The sequence below is a fragment of the Prinia subflava genome, chromosome 4 (genome assembly GCF_021018805.1).
Source record: "Prinia subflava isolate CZ2003 ecotype Zambia chromosome 4, Cam_Psub_1.2, whole genome shotgun sequence".
NCBI classification, from domain to species: domain Eukaryota; kingdom Metazoa; phylum Chordata; class Aves; order Passeriformes; family Cisticolidae; genus Prinia; species Prinia subflava.
Window position 1 is genome coordinate 14,019,220 of NC_086250.1, and position 16,604 is coordinate 14,035,823.

A 16,604-nucleotide genomic window follows, 5' to 3' on the forward strand; every position below is an offset into this window, starting at 1 on the left:
ACACATTTTGGTGATGTGTGTATGTTCCTGCAAATGCTCCCAGTTTCTGAACCAAATTCCATGTGAATTCACCAAATAATCTTACCTCTGTGTTCAGAGTGGGGAGTGTCAAATTCACTTATTGAATGCAACTGCAATTAAAAAAGAGCAAAGCAGCAGAGAAACAACAGCAAAAGTGTGGCAGAAGAGAAGCAGAGCCAGGGGCAGGAAGGAGTAGAAGGAAGCAAGGGCACCAGAAGATAGGAGCTTGTCCCTGAAACTAGGCTGACTGTGACTGCTTTGGAAGATTGTGCTGGTTTAGGGATGGGACCAGGAAGGAGATTCCTCACTGGCAGCTGTAAGTGAACAGATGCAGGATATGGTGTGCTGGTAGCACATGTCACATGTTACTGATCCATGCATGAACAGAGGGAGGACATACAGGACTGACCGTGTGTGTCCTGTAGCACGAGTCCTATAGGTTGTCTTCTAAGCCCAGGGCTTTCCAGGCAATTCAGAGGCCCACAAAGGGAGGAATTGGGAAAAACAAAATGCCAGCTTCATGCTAGCTTGAGTCGTTATCTCTTGTGGCACATGTGCAGCATCTGTAGCTATCCATTATTTGGTGTGTGGGTGGCAATTGTGACATTTCAGGAGCTCAGTTTAGCTTCGATGAAGCTGGAGGCCAAAGATCAAAATTAGACTCATCTGGGTGGGATAAGGTTCAGCCTCATCTGATATGTGTGTCTTTCCATAACCACCTGACAGAGTTATGAAGTTTGTCCTTGCAGTGTTCTCAGGAAGAAATAAGAAATGAAATATTGCTGCAGAGGTGGAAAACAAGAGCAGGATATTTTGAAGTTTTCAGCAACATGGCAGAGGGCATCTAGATTGAAACTGGAGTCATGCAGAGGGCAAAATCTGAGTTTTGTGAAGGATTTAAAGCCTTTTAAAGTGATATTTAAAAGGAGACTCTATAATGGAAAATTCTGTATTTTGATATCAGAAAAGCATGAAGAAAATCTCCCACGTAAGTTCAAATGTACATTTCAACAGAGCCAGAATATGTCAAATATATTGTAATATTCTATGAAGTTTATCACTGAAAAATGGGAATGAAACAAAGAATTCAAGGTTATTTGCCCTCCCAAAAATGTCAAAACAATATTATTCACTCTGTATTTGTCTAAAGAAAAGTTTCAGAAAAATCAATGGTTCCATGGAGCGTTCTGGTTCCCAAGGGAGTGCTCATAATGAAAAAGTGTTCTTGTTGAGGTTTCTCCATACAGCTCTGTTCAGCAGGAAATCAATATTCAAGGCTCTGGTGGCACTCAGTTCTTTCCCCATGGAGCCTCCAGACTAAGCCACTCTCTATACAAACATCTTCCCTCAGGCACTTCCTTACTGCTTGCACCAGGTCTTCTCAGGCAGCTTGGAAAGGGGTATGTCTATCACTCTTCTAACTTCTCTTTGTTTTTTTTCCTCCCTCCTTCTCCCTTTCCCGCTCTCCTCCAGGAACCTTCTGCATCATTTCACTGTGCACGTGTGTGGCTGGAATCAACTTTGAGCTCTCCCGCTACCCCCGCTACCTGTACGGACTTCCCGACGACATCAGCCACGGCTACGGCTGGTCCATGTTCTGTGCGTGGGGGGGCCTGGGCCTCACTCTCATCTCGGGCTTCTTCTGCACTCTGGCCCCTTCTGTCCAGCCTGTCCCCAGGACCAACTGCCCCAAATCTAGACCTGAGAATGGGACAGTGTGCTAAAACGAATAGCAAACACACACACAGACATATATATATATATATGCCTATGTATGCCTATACATGCATATATATGTATATATAATTATATATATATAAAATCTCAAATTAATGCCAGTGCCAAGGTAGAGCTGAGTCCAACACGGCACTCACATCTCCACTGGACTCTGTGTTGCTTCATTCTTTCTCACAGTGATGGGAAAGCTTTTCTCTCACGTGGCTCTTCCATCCAACTCTTAACTTCAGCATCATACCTTAGAGGTCAAATGAACCTACAGTTGCACCTACCTACTGCCATTTGGGAGGGGGAACAGGGGATCCACGTGAGGAATCTGGAACCAGAATCTGTACAGGACATGGTGGGGGCAGAGATGTGGGGGGGTGACACAAAAAACACGTCCTTGGCAGCCAGAAGGGAAAATGCAAACAGCAAGCAAAGGAGCAAATGAAGCATTTGAGCCACTTCAACAATGTACCTCCTCAAGGCCATTATCAGGAATGCACCCACATTCTTTTCCTTTCTTAAAACAAAATGACAGAAGCCTGTTGTGTCACTCGTTTTGGGGTTTTGTTGGATTTTTTCCCTCCTTAAAATGCAGAAAACAAAATGGACAAAATGTGTGAGGAAAAGTAAAGCATTTTCTCTTTGTCTGCCAAACTTTAGAGAGAAGCAAACAAGCAAAAATAATAATAATTAATAATAATAAAAAACATCTAAGAAAATAAAACCAGAAAACAATAAAAATCTCCAAGAGGACATCTCAGCGGACTTTCCAACAATGCGGTTTTAATCTTCCAGCTGCCTTACATCCAGGCTTACAACTGAGGCTGAACTGCTAATGTAAATGCAGCAGAAGGCCTTTTGAAAATGCTGTGATACATGTGTGTAAAACTTTTTCTTCCCTCTTACTTTATTTATTTTTTTTAACAAAAACAAAAATTTAAAACATTGCAATGTGGTTGTCCACTGAACCATCCATGCTGTGTTTGTGGCCCAAGACTGAGGCACTGCAACGGCAGAAGCGTGAGGAAAGCCGTCAGGTCTGAGACAGCACATCTGCTCTGGTGGATTTCAGAAGGTTTTTTCATGGAGCTTCTGAGAGTTCAGGATGGTGGATCCAGGGGAAGACTGACCAAGGAGAAGGGAGGTGGGGGGAGGCCAGGTAGCTGTTCTTCCCAGGGATTTGCTGGAATGGGATTTCATCAAGTTTCCAGTTCAGATGTTGGAGACAATTGGGCAAAAGCCATTGTGGAGGAGGAAAAGAGAGCTGATTTGTATAGAAGAGAAGTAAGAGATGCCTCTCATTGTGTTCATGTATGCCAAATAAGACCTTCCCACATCTTGTCTTTGGAAACCGTCCCAGTTCACTGGACATCTCCTCTCTCCATCTGGGAGAACTGTGTACAGATGGACGCGAAAGGGTCAGGTGCAGAGAACAGAGATCCATTTCCCATGAGCTTAAGCATTGTATGATGTAACTGTGAATCTGCAAATGGAACTCTCTCTCTTTTTTTGGTCTTTCTCTTTTTCCTGATACTCCTTTTCCTATTGTCTCCTTTTTCCTTCCCTCTGCTCTTCCCATCATTCAGGTCATAGGTCCCTGAGCTAAACGAACAGCTAAGTCTGGAGAGGTGGGTGAATGCCATTAGAGGAAGAAAAGCATTTTGGCTGTGAGGACAGTGGGTCCTTGCAGGATACCAGTGGCTGAGGGGAAGGTGGGGAAGAAGGGCCAAGGGTGTAGCCAAAGGGACTCTGAAGAAGGATGACTGAATTGCCATGTGCAAGAGTGAGGGCACCACTGACAAATATGCAGGCAAAGGGAGACAGGGCAAAGAAAAAAAGTCTCCCCACAATCAGTCCAACCCAACATGCTCTTAATTCAGGGATAGTACCAGCAATTCTTTCTTCCATGGTAGCTGCATGATATCAATCCTCATTAGTCAATAAGAAATCATCCTCTCCATCGAAAATATCTCACCAGGAGAAGGAGCCTGTGCCTGCTGCATAGAAATGCAAGCATTAATTTCCAGGTCATGCCATTTACCTAGCTGGCAAGAAACAGTATTGCTTGGTTTAAAAATATCCAGCTAACAAGTATTTCTTACACATGTGGTTGTATTAACAGTGCTCATAGAAATGAAGTTTCTGGAGGGCATGTTGGAGTTGATTGGGGTTTCTTCCATTCTTGGTCAACTACCTAGCTTTTGTTTGCTGTTGTCTACAGATTCCCCAACATGTCAATGCCAGCTGCTAAGTCAGTGTGTTTCCACTCAAGTGCCATCCCTGTCAAATGAAGTTTCACGATTTCATTTTCCATTAGATGTGACCAGAGAAATTAGTTATTTATTCGAGTTGAAAATACAAGCCTTTTGAAGAAGCTTCCTTTTTAAGCAGATTGGTTTATTTATTTTTTTCTGGGAAGGTTTTCAAATAGAATGGTTTTGAAAAGTTTTGAAATAATTTGACTGTGCAAGTGCCTACTTGGTAAGGAGGTTGATGAATTACCATTGAATAGAAGAAGGAAATTTAAAACAAAAACAGCCTTGGAGAGCTAAATGAAAGGTGAATGCAGAAATCCAATGACTGGAAACCAAAAAAGACCTATAAAAATTGTTCATTTCTTTAAAGCAAGAAAAAATTTGAAAAAAACACAACTTCTTTGTAAGAAATTATTAGGAAAATTACAGCTCTTTAATTAAAACAGCTTTGAATGCAAAGTTTCTTCCACCTCTGCAGTGCTGAATGTGATAGGAAAGGTGTTTCATATAAATACAGATATCTGGAGTGACACAGGTAAACCAGAGTCACAGAGGTGCCTATCTGGAGTCTACCATCAGGCCCTGTGGCAGGCAGAGCAGTACAGCAGCTCCTGTGATGATGTATCCTTGTGTGGTCCATGAGTCTTCACAGGGTGTATTCTACAGATACAATTTTGAAAGAGGTATAACAGTAAGATTTAACGAAATGGAAGTAATTTTCCTGTTTGATGGATTTTCAAAGGTTTCCTTTTTTTCTGCAGCTGGCATAAAACCAGTTTTGCCTTGAAGTGTTCTGTGATGATGTTGGTTTACAACAGCTTTATATAAGCCTGTGTGTCTGTCTCTGTGTGGCAGTGGTGGAAGAGGGTTATGGTTATTTTTATTTACAACAGAAAAGTGTTCACTCTCAATCTTTGGGCTAGTTCTGTGATTTTCCACTTGCTCTAGCATTGCGTCTGTAAGGCCTGTGTGGCTATGAAGCATCTTAAAAGCTATGGGACTGTCTGAAGCAGCAGGTGATCATGTCACCCTAATCTCCAGCTGGATCCCCAAAAGGACCATTTGTCCAAACACAGTTCTTTCATCATTTCTTTAAGTAAGGGCAGCACCTCTTTGGGAGATTGTGAATTTCCCTCTGTGCTTTTCAAAGAACTGGGAGGAGTCCCATGTGCTTCCATACCCCTGAATAGGGGGCACAGCCCCACCACGCCTTCTGTGTGCTCAGACCTGTCTGTAGGGGAGGGTTAAGCCAGAATACATCCAGATGCAAATTTGTGATGGTTAGTGTCTCCATCTCTCCTGAGCTGAGGCACACTCACAGCTACTCTGAGTTTCTGCATTTTGGGGGAGGCTTTGAAGTATCTTTCTGAACAGAGATTGAAGCTTTTTGACTAGTGCGGGGTTTCTTAGTTGGAGGAGCAGCTAATTAGAAATCCATTATCAGTGATCCTAGCATTAAGGGTCTTGACCCTGTCCCTCAGATCTGGTCCAGCCAAGTGCCTAAGCATGTGCTTTACTTGGAGCATGTGACTAATCCCCTTAACTTTGGTTGACTATTCAGATGCTTTAAGTCAAGAATGTGCTTTCCTGGATGACATTCAGCTTCCAGCAGAGTCCAGCCCATGCTCTTTTCCCATCCTTCCCCTGTAGGTAAGGTGACATTCTGTCCTAGCCTGAGCAACCAGTATGGTCTTGGTCTCCCTTTCCATGAGGTGGAAATGCAGGATCCATATTTGGCAGGCTCCTTCCCACATGCAGCCTTTCACGTTGCACTTCTGGGACAACACATTTCTATGCTCCAGAGACCACAGAGCCACTGGAGTGCAGTGAATGCAGATATCCTAAAATGCAAGATGAACTGGCTCAACTCACTGCGATCTGCAGGCTGAGGTTTTGTGTGTAGTGACTCCGTTGTGTTGCCCTGTGACTGTAACAAGCCAGCTGCAGGGGTTCTGCTGTCCCTCCCTGCTGGGACACTGTACATGTGAAGGGGCTGTGTGGCAGCAGCACGCGTGCCCTGTATCCTATGTACCCTATAGGACACCTCCTTCTTCAAGCTAAAGCTGTTTGTGTGTTAAATTTCCTGACCCATATTAGCTGCTTGTATATATCATCAATCCCTTCTTCCTCTCTGCAAACACACAACTGATCTTTCCTCATCTAAATAGTACAGTCCCTCCAGTTCTTTTTCTAGTTGGGTTTTTTTTTTCTTCTACCCCAGGGACAGTCACAAGTGGATCACAAGCCACCAGTGACCACAGCAATTTCTTTGAAATATTGCTTTTGAAAAATTGTCATTGCTTTTTAAAATGTTATTCCAGCTGCAATAACAAATGAAAGGAGAAAAAAGCATCCTCAGAGTCCTCTAAACAGAGGATCCTCATCCTCCCAGGAGTGGATTGTGAGCATGCAGGTATTCTGATTTCCTGTGGATCCAAGTCATTTGGGACCATTTTTAGCTATGGCACGTTAGCTGTGCAGTTCGATGGATGATAAATAAAGCAAAGTTGGTGAAGGAGGGGATTGATGTGCAGGGGCTATCTCAGATTCCCAAGCATTCCTGGAAGACTGTGTCTCCATGGTTGCCCATTTACCCACCATGCAGCGCCTCTGAATCAGGCTCATCCCTGGAGCCCCACTGATAAGCAGAGCTCAGAAGAAAATCACTGTAATCTGTCCTTAATTCTTGAGCGCCACACTAACTGCCAGCAGTGAAATGAAGGGAAAATCATATGTTACCAAGTATAGCTTAAATAAAGACATGCATCATTCGGGCTCTTCTGTGTGTCTCTACATAGGCCTAGAAGGGCTACAGGAGTGCTCAGGCACACTCACACAAACCACCACTGCATTTTCTTGCCCCCACACTTCTCACTCCTTCATGGTCCACACCCTGTGCTCATCCAGACAGCAAGGGAAGACTCAAGGTGAAAAACAGCTCTGAATGATTGCCAGGTACCAATGACAGACAAAAAGTAAAAAACAGGCATGCAACACAAATAGCATGTAAAGATTAGTGACAGATGAATTTCCAGAGTCAGGAACTGAAGTTCAAAAAAGCCTAAAGTTTGATTGCTAACTCCAGGCCAGATCCATAAGATCTTGATTCTGCCAGTTTAAGGTGAGAACTCAAAAACCAGGGCTTGGGTCAAAACTTATAGTCGACAATTTCCAGTCATAGTCAGGAATATAATGGAACTATTCCATGGTCTGTTAGGTTCATAGAAAGCTCAGGTGCCTTAGAAAATATTTTAGTGCTCTCTTGGTTAACACCAGAAATGAAATGTGTGTTCACACACTCACAATATCTATTTGGCTTCAGAAAGAAAGTCATTGGATGCTACCTCCTCTCCCTCCCTGCCATCTCCCCAGTTCAACTTAGGGTTTCCATCCTGTATGCCCAACTAACACCCCAATCATACAGCCTTCTTCAGAGCCATAATTAGAGATTGCAACATTTTGACAACAAATGCTGCTGGTGCCAGTGGGCTCTGACATGCTCTGTCATCAGCTGGAGAACTGGAGCCTGATACAGTGCTGTCAATTTAATTGCAGTACGCCTGACAGAAGTTTAGGATTTAACTTGAGAAAGAGTCTGGATGACTGCCTTAATATAGGGCACAAGAGGGAAATGAAATTCTGGTCACCTCTAGTAAAGCACTCCAGAATCACAGATCAATTGACCTTCTCTTGCTCAGGGAAGACTTTCAATGAAAATATCAGTCTCAGATAGGTTATCTCCAGGGCAAAGTGAGAGAGTGTAGAAAAGGAGACCCAACAGCAGTTGCTTCAAAATTGGTAGAATTCTGTGAGGATAATCCAATGTTACCCTCAGCACCAGCAGCAGGAATTGTCAGACTCTTCTTGGACTTGCACTTTTATATTCTTTCATCATTGATTAGCACTCCTGCACAGTGGCAAAAAGTGACTTCCAAGATTTTCGTGCATAGGATGGGTACACATGGACACCCTCACTCACTTCTTTTCTTAAACACACACAGGTGCACATGCCACATGATGTGGATGCCAGGAACCTGTAAAACCTGTGTCCTACACAGAGAGAAAATATATAGCAAAACACAACATAATTGTTCTCCGTTCTTTTATACTTAACTCAGGAGTTGCAATGCAATTCAGATGCCATCTATGTCCCTGTTAGGCTGTGCATGGCAGATCACAGGTAAACTCTCTGCTGGAGATGCATGAGAAAGCAAAATACAACAGGGATAAATTTGATATTTTCCATCAAAAAGTATTTGGCTATTTAAGGAAGAGATGCCAGTGTATCACCTCCAAATGAGAAATGTTCATGATCCCCTAGTGTAACAATCCCACTGTGCCAAGAGGCAGTGCCGAGGCGGGACACCCCTGAGATTGCAGAGGGCTGGTGTGGGCTGTTGGCAGCATGAAGACTGTGGTTAAAGCTGCTGGGCACAGCAGGGAGCTTCACAGCCCGCGGGTCTGAGCCCTACCTGTGGCAGCAGGACACTGGAATATCTCTGTAAAAGCAGTTTCTTCAGGCGGCCTTGTTACTGTGCCAGCGGGTCAGAAATACTCAAGCAGCAACAGCAGTTCTGCAGTAGGTGAGATAAAGAGTAAAGCCTTCAAAAACCGGTGGGTTTTGCCCCAGTTTCAAAATGATGTAAACTCCAAGGAGTGTGAATCAGTCATGGCTTAGTCTCCTGGGGCCTGATACACCAAACAGCTTCAGCATCCAATTCCTCTTTAGACAGTAAGTAAAATGCTAAATGCTTTTGGTGCCTATATATTTTTTTAAAAAACTTATATGCTCCTAATTTGCTTAAGCTCTCACGATGTTTTATCTCAAGAAGAGTTTTCTTCTGGCTGTAGAGCATAAGGCTGTATTTTTCTTACAAAGAGTTATTCCTTAACAATATAGATCATAAGAAAAAGGTTCGAGTAATCAGAACAACAAAAGTGCAGCCTTAGACTATTCAGTCAGAGTGTACTGAATTATTTATAACTCCTGGGCACCAACAGCAATCACAGTTATCTAATTTAAACTGTTACTATTTTTATTTGGCAATTTCCATCACTTAGAGTGTTTATGTATTTGCGGTTGGATCTTTTGCAAGACAAAATTTCCCCTACTTACACAGAAAAGCATATTTGGGAACTTTTGAAGGTATTTTTCTGCAGTAACTTTAATTATTTTAAACCATTTTGAGGCTTAGTATAACAGACTTTACAACTTCTAAAACTGTAAACGGTATCTAAAATGGGCTTGAACTTCCAGTTCTTTCTCAAGTTAAATTCTCTTTGACTACAGGTCGTTGGGATCAAGGAGAAATTTGTTTCATTAGCAGATGTAAGGCTGGATCCATTTATGTGTATATGTGATGAGCGGACTTAGGTAAGGGGGCTGCACTTCTGTGTCAGCCCATTTAAGGATCTTTTGCATAGATGTAGGAAAAGTCACTGCTAAGTCACTCCAACTTTCTACCAATCTCTTTTTGTAAAAAACAACCATGATACTTGTGTGTGGCTGGAATAAAGCATTATTAAACTAGCCCATAGGCTGACACACATATACTTGTATATATGTGTATATTTGTATATATATTTGTAAATTTATGAAAAATGTCTGTATCGTCATGATTGCCTGAAATAACTCGAGGCTGATGTACAGAATTTCAGGCAAAGGACTGTTTCTTTTTCACAATCCTCATGTATCTCAGATTTAAACCAAAACAAACTAAAAAGTACTATTTCCCAGGAAAATCCTCATTTTGCCATTGCACCAGCTGAGGAGGGGTACCACATTAAGTCAGCGGCACGCACATCCACACAGGTACATCCAGTCAAAGGACTGGATCTCAAGGGCTTTTTTAAGGAAAAGGAATGGACTGAAAAAGCAATGGTGGAATTTCTGTTCAGCGTTAGCTTTCTCAATTGATTCTCTTGTCCTTTATTTGGAGGCCCTTTGTACAGATGCTGTTCTTCTCTTTGGGTGCATGTTTGGGAGAATACCTTAGTGGATGACACCGAACCACCCAAAGGCCGGGATTTTCTGACCTGCCTTTGTCCCCATTAACCTCAGACACTTAACTGAGCTCATGATGTTAATGGGCTCATCTCCCTTGGTTTCTTGCACAGGTAGAGAAGAGAGACAGTTGCTTACAGATGGTGACCTGGCAAAACTGACATCAAAGCTTTAGGAGCTCCTTCTTGCTTCATGCAATGACCACTCACCTGTCTTGGGTGATCCCAAGATCTTAAAAGATCTTAAATCCTGGTGAGGTGAGTCAGGCATCTAGTGCAGAAGAGCATCCAAGTGGAGATCAGCCGTGTCTGTGTGCTTCACGTGCATGGCCTGGGCCCACCTGTGAAACACAGGTTTTAATTGTGAAAGCCTGAAAGGAGATGTTCACAACAGCCTTCCCCTCCCAAACTGCAACATGACTACAAAGGACAGGGCTTGTCCCAACCCCTGGAAATAGCATTTGAGGTGAGTGCCTTGTGGTGGCCTCCAGGCACAGATGACTGGGTGGTCCCAGTGCTGGAGGTCAGAGGTCTTTGGTCTGAACTCTTCACCTTTCTCTGCCAGTCCTGGGCATTGCTGAAGCAGTTCAAAGAGTGGATTTACATTTCAAATGTTTGAACAGCTGAGCTGTTCAAAGGTTACTTTTCTTGCTTTATCCCCAAACTGGCCCAAAAAAGTCAACTAGCTGGTAGTGATAATCAAAATATTCCCCTTCAAGATACAGTCTGGGTAGTTTCATATTCTTTTTTTTCCAGTGTTAATAACTGCTTTACAAACAGCTTACATGGAGATTACAGAGATTGCAATTTCATCCCTTATTGTTGGGATTATAGTTGTCCTCAAAAAAACCAAACTGAGGACTCAACGAGCAGATGAACTGCGGCTGTATTATTCAGAAAGCTGCTCTGACAAGGCTGAATGTGCGTCTCCATCTTATGGTGACAGTCTCTCAGAGCCAAAATTTGGAATTGTATATTGATAGTAAGTCTGTCTAGAAGGACCAGCAATTTAATCTAGTATTAGAACTTTGGAACTCTTGTATAGTTCCATGTATTACCTGAATAAAATAAACACAGTCAGAGGCGTGGGAAAATTAAACTGGTTTCGGAAAACTCTAAGGCTAAGTGAACTTTGGATCTTGTGCCAATGTATTGTCACTACTATTTGTTTCTACAGCTAAATTTAAGTCAGTGACTTGACAATCTTCACCCATCTCTCAGAACAACTTTATTTTTAAAAATACTGTTAAGGTTTTGACAAGAAGGACTTCAGCTGACCTGCAGGGAACTGTAAAATGAAGATTCAATACTGTGTACTAGAATGTAAGGAAAGACTTTAGTTAGAAAGTTGAAGATAAAGCTGAGTTCCAGGGATCAAATGTTACTTTTCAGCATGGTACTACCTTGCCCAAGCTGTAGTGTATCATCCTGACATTCTTCTCCTGTTCTCCCTTTCCCTTTTTTGAGGAGTAAGATATATATCTCTGTCTCCCTCTCTTCCTTTTCCTCCTTGTGTGTGAGAATACAGACATGCTTCCTGTAAAGACATTTTTTCTCTAAATTTCATTCCATACCAGCTCTTGCATATGTGACTGTTTTGTTATTTGAGATGTCTGTGAAAAAGAAATAAAGGCTTTAAGAGTGAACTCTGGAAATGAGGAGGAGCTTGAGAATATATCAAATTTAAGGATGCAGCATCATTTTCTGCAAGATTTTTCAGAATGTTCCTAAATTCTCATCATCCCTCTTCTGCCCTCCCTCTCTGTGAGAGGGATAAGGAGGGTACTGGGATGTGGGACTCTCAAAGGTTGCTCTTTAAACTGTTGACTCACTGTGTCCTACGAGGATTTTGCAGGTTTTTCAGAGTTTTAGTGTCAAAGAAACCCTCCTTTTAAAAGGTGATAAAGTCAATGCAGATTATCATGTGGGAGGAGGTTCTAAGGGGTGATTCCATACCAGTTTACCTTTGTTTCCCATTCTTTACAACAGTCCTGGCATCCAGCCATGCACATTCTCCTCCCTGCTGGGTTCACTTTGCCAAGGTGTGGCTTGCCAAGGAGGGCCTGCCTGACCTCTCACCCCCATGGCACTTGGATTATCTTCTTGGATAACTTTCCACTTTATCTCACAAAAGCCTGTCTGACCTCCTAATGAAAGCCATAAGCAGTCCTGTGACCCTGCAGCGGGGCGTGAATGGCCAGGCTCCAAGGGACAGAGCAATGGCTGGCACTGGGGAGATCCTGGGGGAAAGGAAGGAGAACGAGTGGAGCTCTCAGGCCATCACAGCTCCAGTGCCACCTCCCCCTGCAAGCTCCCCTGCTGCTCATGAATCTCTTGGCCAGTTTAGCACCTGGGTCTGACTCTCACTCACCCGTTTGTGCCCATGGGAAATGTGTGTGGGTGTGCAAAACGCTCCTGTGAGAGGGCACGAGCGTTGGGTACAAGAGGCAGGGAGAAACCAGACACGCTGGACACCCACCATCCACTGTAGGCACATCTCATGAAGATATTTGCCCTTCAGGATTTCTTTTGCCCCAAGGAATATTCAGCCTAACCACATGCTACCACACTGGCCAAAAGTTTTTGGAGGGTTTCCTTTTCTTGACTTTCTCATTGGTCCTTTTTTCTTTATGGTTTTTTTTCTTGCTCAGAAGAAATGAAACAATTCCCATAATCACTCTTTGATGATGATGAAAGTTGCACTCATCACTGTTTCTAATTGACAGTTTGGGAGGCTTAGGATAATAATTCACTAAAATGCCTGCAAAATGAACTCTGTCAGCACTTTCCTAGGACATTCCCAAGTAAAATAATGTGACTGGTACAGGACATTTGTCATGCGGGTACATCTTGGCCAGCTGTTTATATTTCCTCTAAGTGCAGTACACACACATCAAAGCTGGATTAAGAAAGACCTAGAATGCCACAATACTCAGGCCTATTCAGAGAAATGCAGCAATACATCACATTTATCTGGTATATTTTCTCTATAGAAAATTTTACGAGTATGAGTCCCATCAGACCTGTCTGAGGCAGGTATTATAGCCGCTTTGGAGATGGGAAGCCAAAAGCCTGGGAAAAGTCCTTCTATTTAGTGGTTTGATGCCCCCTCACAAGTTCTGCCAGCTGCAGGTGGAGCCTTCTCTTTCCAGCACTTTTGAAAATCCAGACTGTAGCTGAGTTTACTCAAATCTGCAGTGGCTGTAAACATGAAAGCCAGGATTAGGACACTCAGGATCCTGATTTTTTAGAGCACTGCTACAGAGCTTTGATCCCACAAGGCACCTGCCTAATTTCAAGCATAAATTTCCCATTAAGGATGATACTGTCATGCTTAAAGCTAGGCACATGCCTAAGTGCTTTGCTAGGCTGGGAATTATATTGAAATATATAAAACTTCAACATATTTTGAGAAGTCCGAAACCATGTCCCTTTCTGATTGTGGTTTGGACATTGTAAAGGATATTTGAACTGTGTATGCAGCTGCTCAACCAAGTGGAGCCAATACACACAGAGTTTTATGACTTTTGGGTAGCAACATCCAGTTGTCAGAAGTAATAGGGAGTGACATGTCCTGTGAGGTCGGGACCTCTGTGCTGCTGTTGGAGGGAAAGTGGCTCCTGTGGCCATCGGTGCTAACAATACATCAACAACCACTGACTATTTTGTTGGGTTGTTCTGGTGAGATGTGAGTGTGGTGGCTAATTTCACATGTAATGTGACATCAAGTGTATTGTACTTTTCCATTTCTTCCTGTAATCTGTTGCAGCAGAGGTGAGCAGAATTTGTTTAAACATGAAACACCCCCCAAATTCTTGTTCTGTTAATCCAAGGTGCTAATCTGCAGACACACAGGTCTTTGTGTACGTAAATAAGTGTTTGCAGGACTGTGGCCCTGAAAGAACATTTTAGTGACAGGGTTGAGATCAGGGAGCTAATAGGGAGAATGAACAAACCCCTATAACTTTGAAAGACAAGAGTTGCAGAAAGCATCACAGGACTTTGCCAAAAAACTGGCTACATCTTACAATTTCCCTTTTGTTTTGATTTGTTTTAGTTTTATTCAGATTGGCACAGAATACTGTATTTCCATCGATTAAAATCTTGTCTGGTAACTAACTAAACAACTTGTTCATGGAAAATTAAAAAATAAATAAGTAAACTGTCAGTTGTGGAATGTAAACTGATTAAACAAATAAAAAAAATCATGTTGTGTGTTTTAAGAGGTTGTGTCTGCTTGTGTCAGGAGCGGGACTGGACACCTCTCACCATCCCCATCCTCACAAAAGGATGGAGGACAAAGAGCAAAACTGGGCTCTGGGTGGTCTCTGAGTTATGGGGTACTGGAAATGCTCTTTGAAAACTTACAATAATAAAGATTAGATGGCTTCTGATCAGAATCACTGTACAAAACATTACAAACACAAGCAGGATCTCAATGTGACTGTTTATGTTCTGTCTGTCATAGAAGGGATTGATTCCTGCTGGAACCATGATGTTAGAGTACTGCATGTACTCTAACACCATTAATCTCTTTTTGGAGCCACTTAAATGTGTTGAAGTCTGTGATTTGACTGAAATGTATAGAGACATCAGAGTAGTTTAGCTTCCACCTTCCCCCGGCAAATAAACAACTAAAACTGAATATGGATTGGAGCCTGTCGGGTTTCCAGTGCTCAGCTGTGAGGGCTTCAGGACACCTGGAAGGCACAACGGTGCACTGATATTAGAGCATCCTCACTGCACTTGTATCCTCAGGCTGACAACAATGCAGCAGACAATCATGCAGCAGGCAACAATGCAGCAGACAATCATGCAGCAGGCAACAATGCAGCAGACAATCATGCATCAGACACACATTTTCTGTAGGGCTTGGAGTGTGCACCCAGAGTCACACGCTGCAGATGTCCCAGGCTGAACACCCAACATTCAGGGTATTCATAACAAATGGAAAAGTATCAGAACTACCTAAAATGTATAAAAAAGAAATTAAAAGAAATAGACAAAAGTGCTTGCAACTGTCCTAGCAGAAGAAAAGCAAAAGAGTGGATCAAAGAGACAAGCACAAATATTATTTTTTAAATTATTGATTTTTAAATTAATTAATCTAGACCTAAACTATTTTTAAATAGTTTTGAATTTTAAAATGATGGCAAAGTATTTTTAAACATGATTATTTTGTTGGTTGTGGTGTTAAATATCAAAATTGTCTCTGTTGACTCTTTTTGCCTGATTTAGGCATTGTACCTATAAATACCTGTCAGTCAAAAATCAGGATGGTTCTTCCCAAGCTGGCTGTTTTTCTCGTGACAGACTATGGGTTGTAGCAAAACAAAGAGTCTCCTGCAGTTTTCAGGATGGAGTCCCTCCAGCCCCCAAAGAGGTCTTGTTTAAAACACCAGTGGTAGTAAGAAACCAAATGAAGAATCAGAATGGAGAAGTGTAAAAGACCACTCTCTGTCAAAAACCCCATCAGTACTGGTATAAATTTCTTTACCTCTTCCCCAGCACTAATGGCTGAGGAAGGAAGAAATCTTGGTGGTATACTAAACACAGAACTCCAAGAATGTGCCTGTTTTTGCCACGTTTCAAGAGAATCCACTTGTATTGCCTGTGGGGAGAAGCAGATAGTGGGAGCAGGGAAGAGCTGGCTGGGGGTCCAGAGGCTGGCAACCCCCCCAAAGCAAATGATGGGAACAGGAGAGTTAGAGTTGCATATCCAGCACCAGGAGGAGTCAAAACCTTTAGGAAGAAGCATCTCCTCTCCTTGTCCACTCCTGCCCACCAAGCAAGCCGCCCGCCCAGCCGTCCTCATCTGCTCAGTGACACCGCTCACGTTTAGCAGCGATGCTGGGGGTCGGGGCTGCTCGGGTCTTTGCTCTCTGCCATCAGCAGGGGAAACGTGATTCATCCGAGCTAAAAATGGAAGCTGCAGAGCCTGCTTTGTGGCAAGCGAGAAAGCAGGTGCCCTCTCCTGTGGCAGCGGCAGCACGGAAAGCCTCAGGGGCACGGCCGCAGGGGCAGAGGGCTCAGCTGCTCAGCGCTTGTGCAGGGAAGGGGAAGAAGAACACAAACTTTAAAAGCCAGCTGGTCCTTGAAGGCCGAGCTGGAGATGCTGTCACGGAAGGGCTTGTGTTTCGGAAAGAAAGTGGCCTGAATCCAAGAAAGATTTATGCGTACAAGTCCAGGTTTGCATTAGCCACATGAGAGCTGAATTTAAGCCCACCTTTCGTTGTTGCTCCCTGCAGTGGAGCAACACTCCAGCCCTGCTGCTGCCAGCTCTGTGGTGCTTTCCAGGCTGCTGCTCACGTCTTGGGGTCTGGCTCTCTGGCACGAGAGGATACACAAAGCCACAGGGTCACACAGCAGCCTGCAATGCAGCTAGACAAAGCAGACAGCAAGAGAAGGGAAAACTCATTAACAGTAGTTCAGCACAGAGCCAATGAACAGAGGGATCTCAATAACCCAAAATCACACAAATCACCCATGGAAGAGCAGGACTTGCTGTGCCCTTGTCTCAGTCAGGAAGGCAAGAGCTGAGGCTGTGTCAGCAGACACTGCCACCACCCCACACACAATTCTGGGCACCTGGACTTGGCA

The 16,604-nt window shown here is 43.3% G+C and overlaps 1 protein-coding gene across 3 annotated transcripts in view; it reads left to right on the top strand.

Moving 5' to 3' along the window:
• The window catches only part of LOC134549715 (transmembrane protein 178B), a 273,157-nt gene that overhangs the window by 203,497 nt on the left and 53,056 nt on the right, over positions 1–16,604 (top strand). Inside the window, exon 4 of one of the 3 annotated variants that reach the window (XM_063395588.1) lies at positions 1,495–14,227. The exons of the other annotated variants lie outside the window; for them this stretch is intronic. Coding sequence (XP_063251658.1) covers positions 1,495–1,745 — 251 coding nt within the window. The 3' untranslated portion in view covers positions 1,746–14,227. Of the gene's footprint in view, positions 1–1,494; positions 14,228–16,604 lie in introns of those variants that run through there. 3 annotated transcript variants of the gene reach the window in all.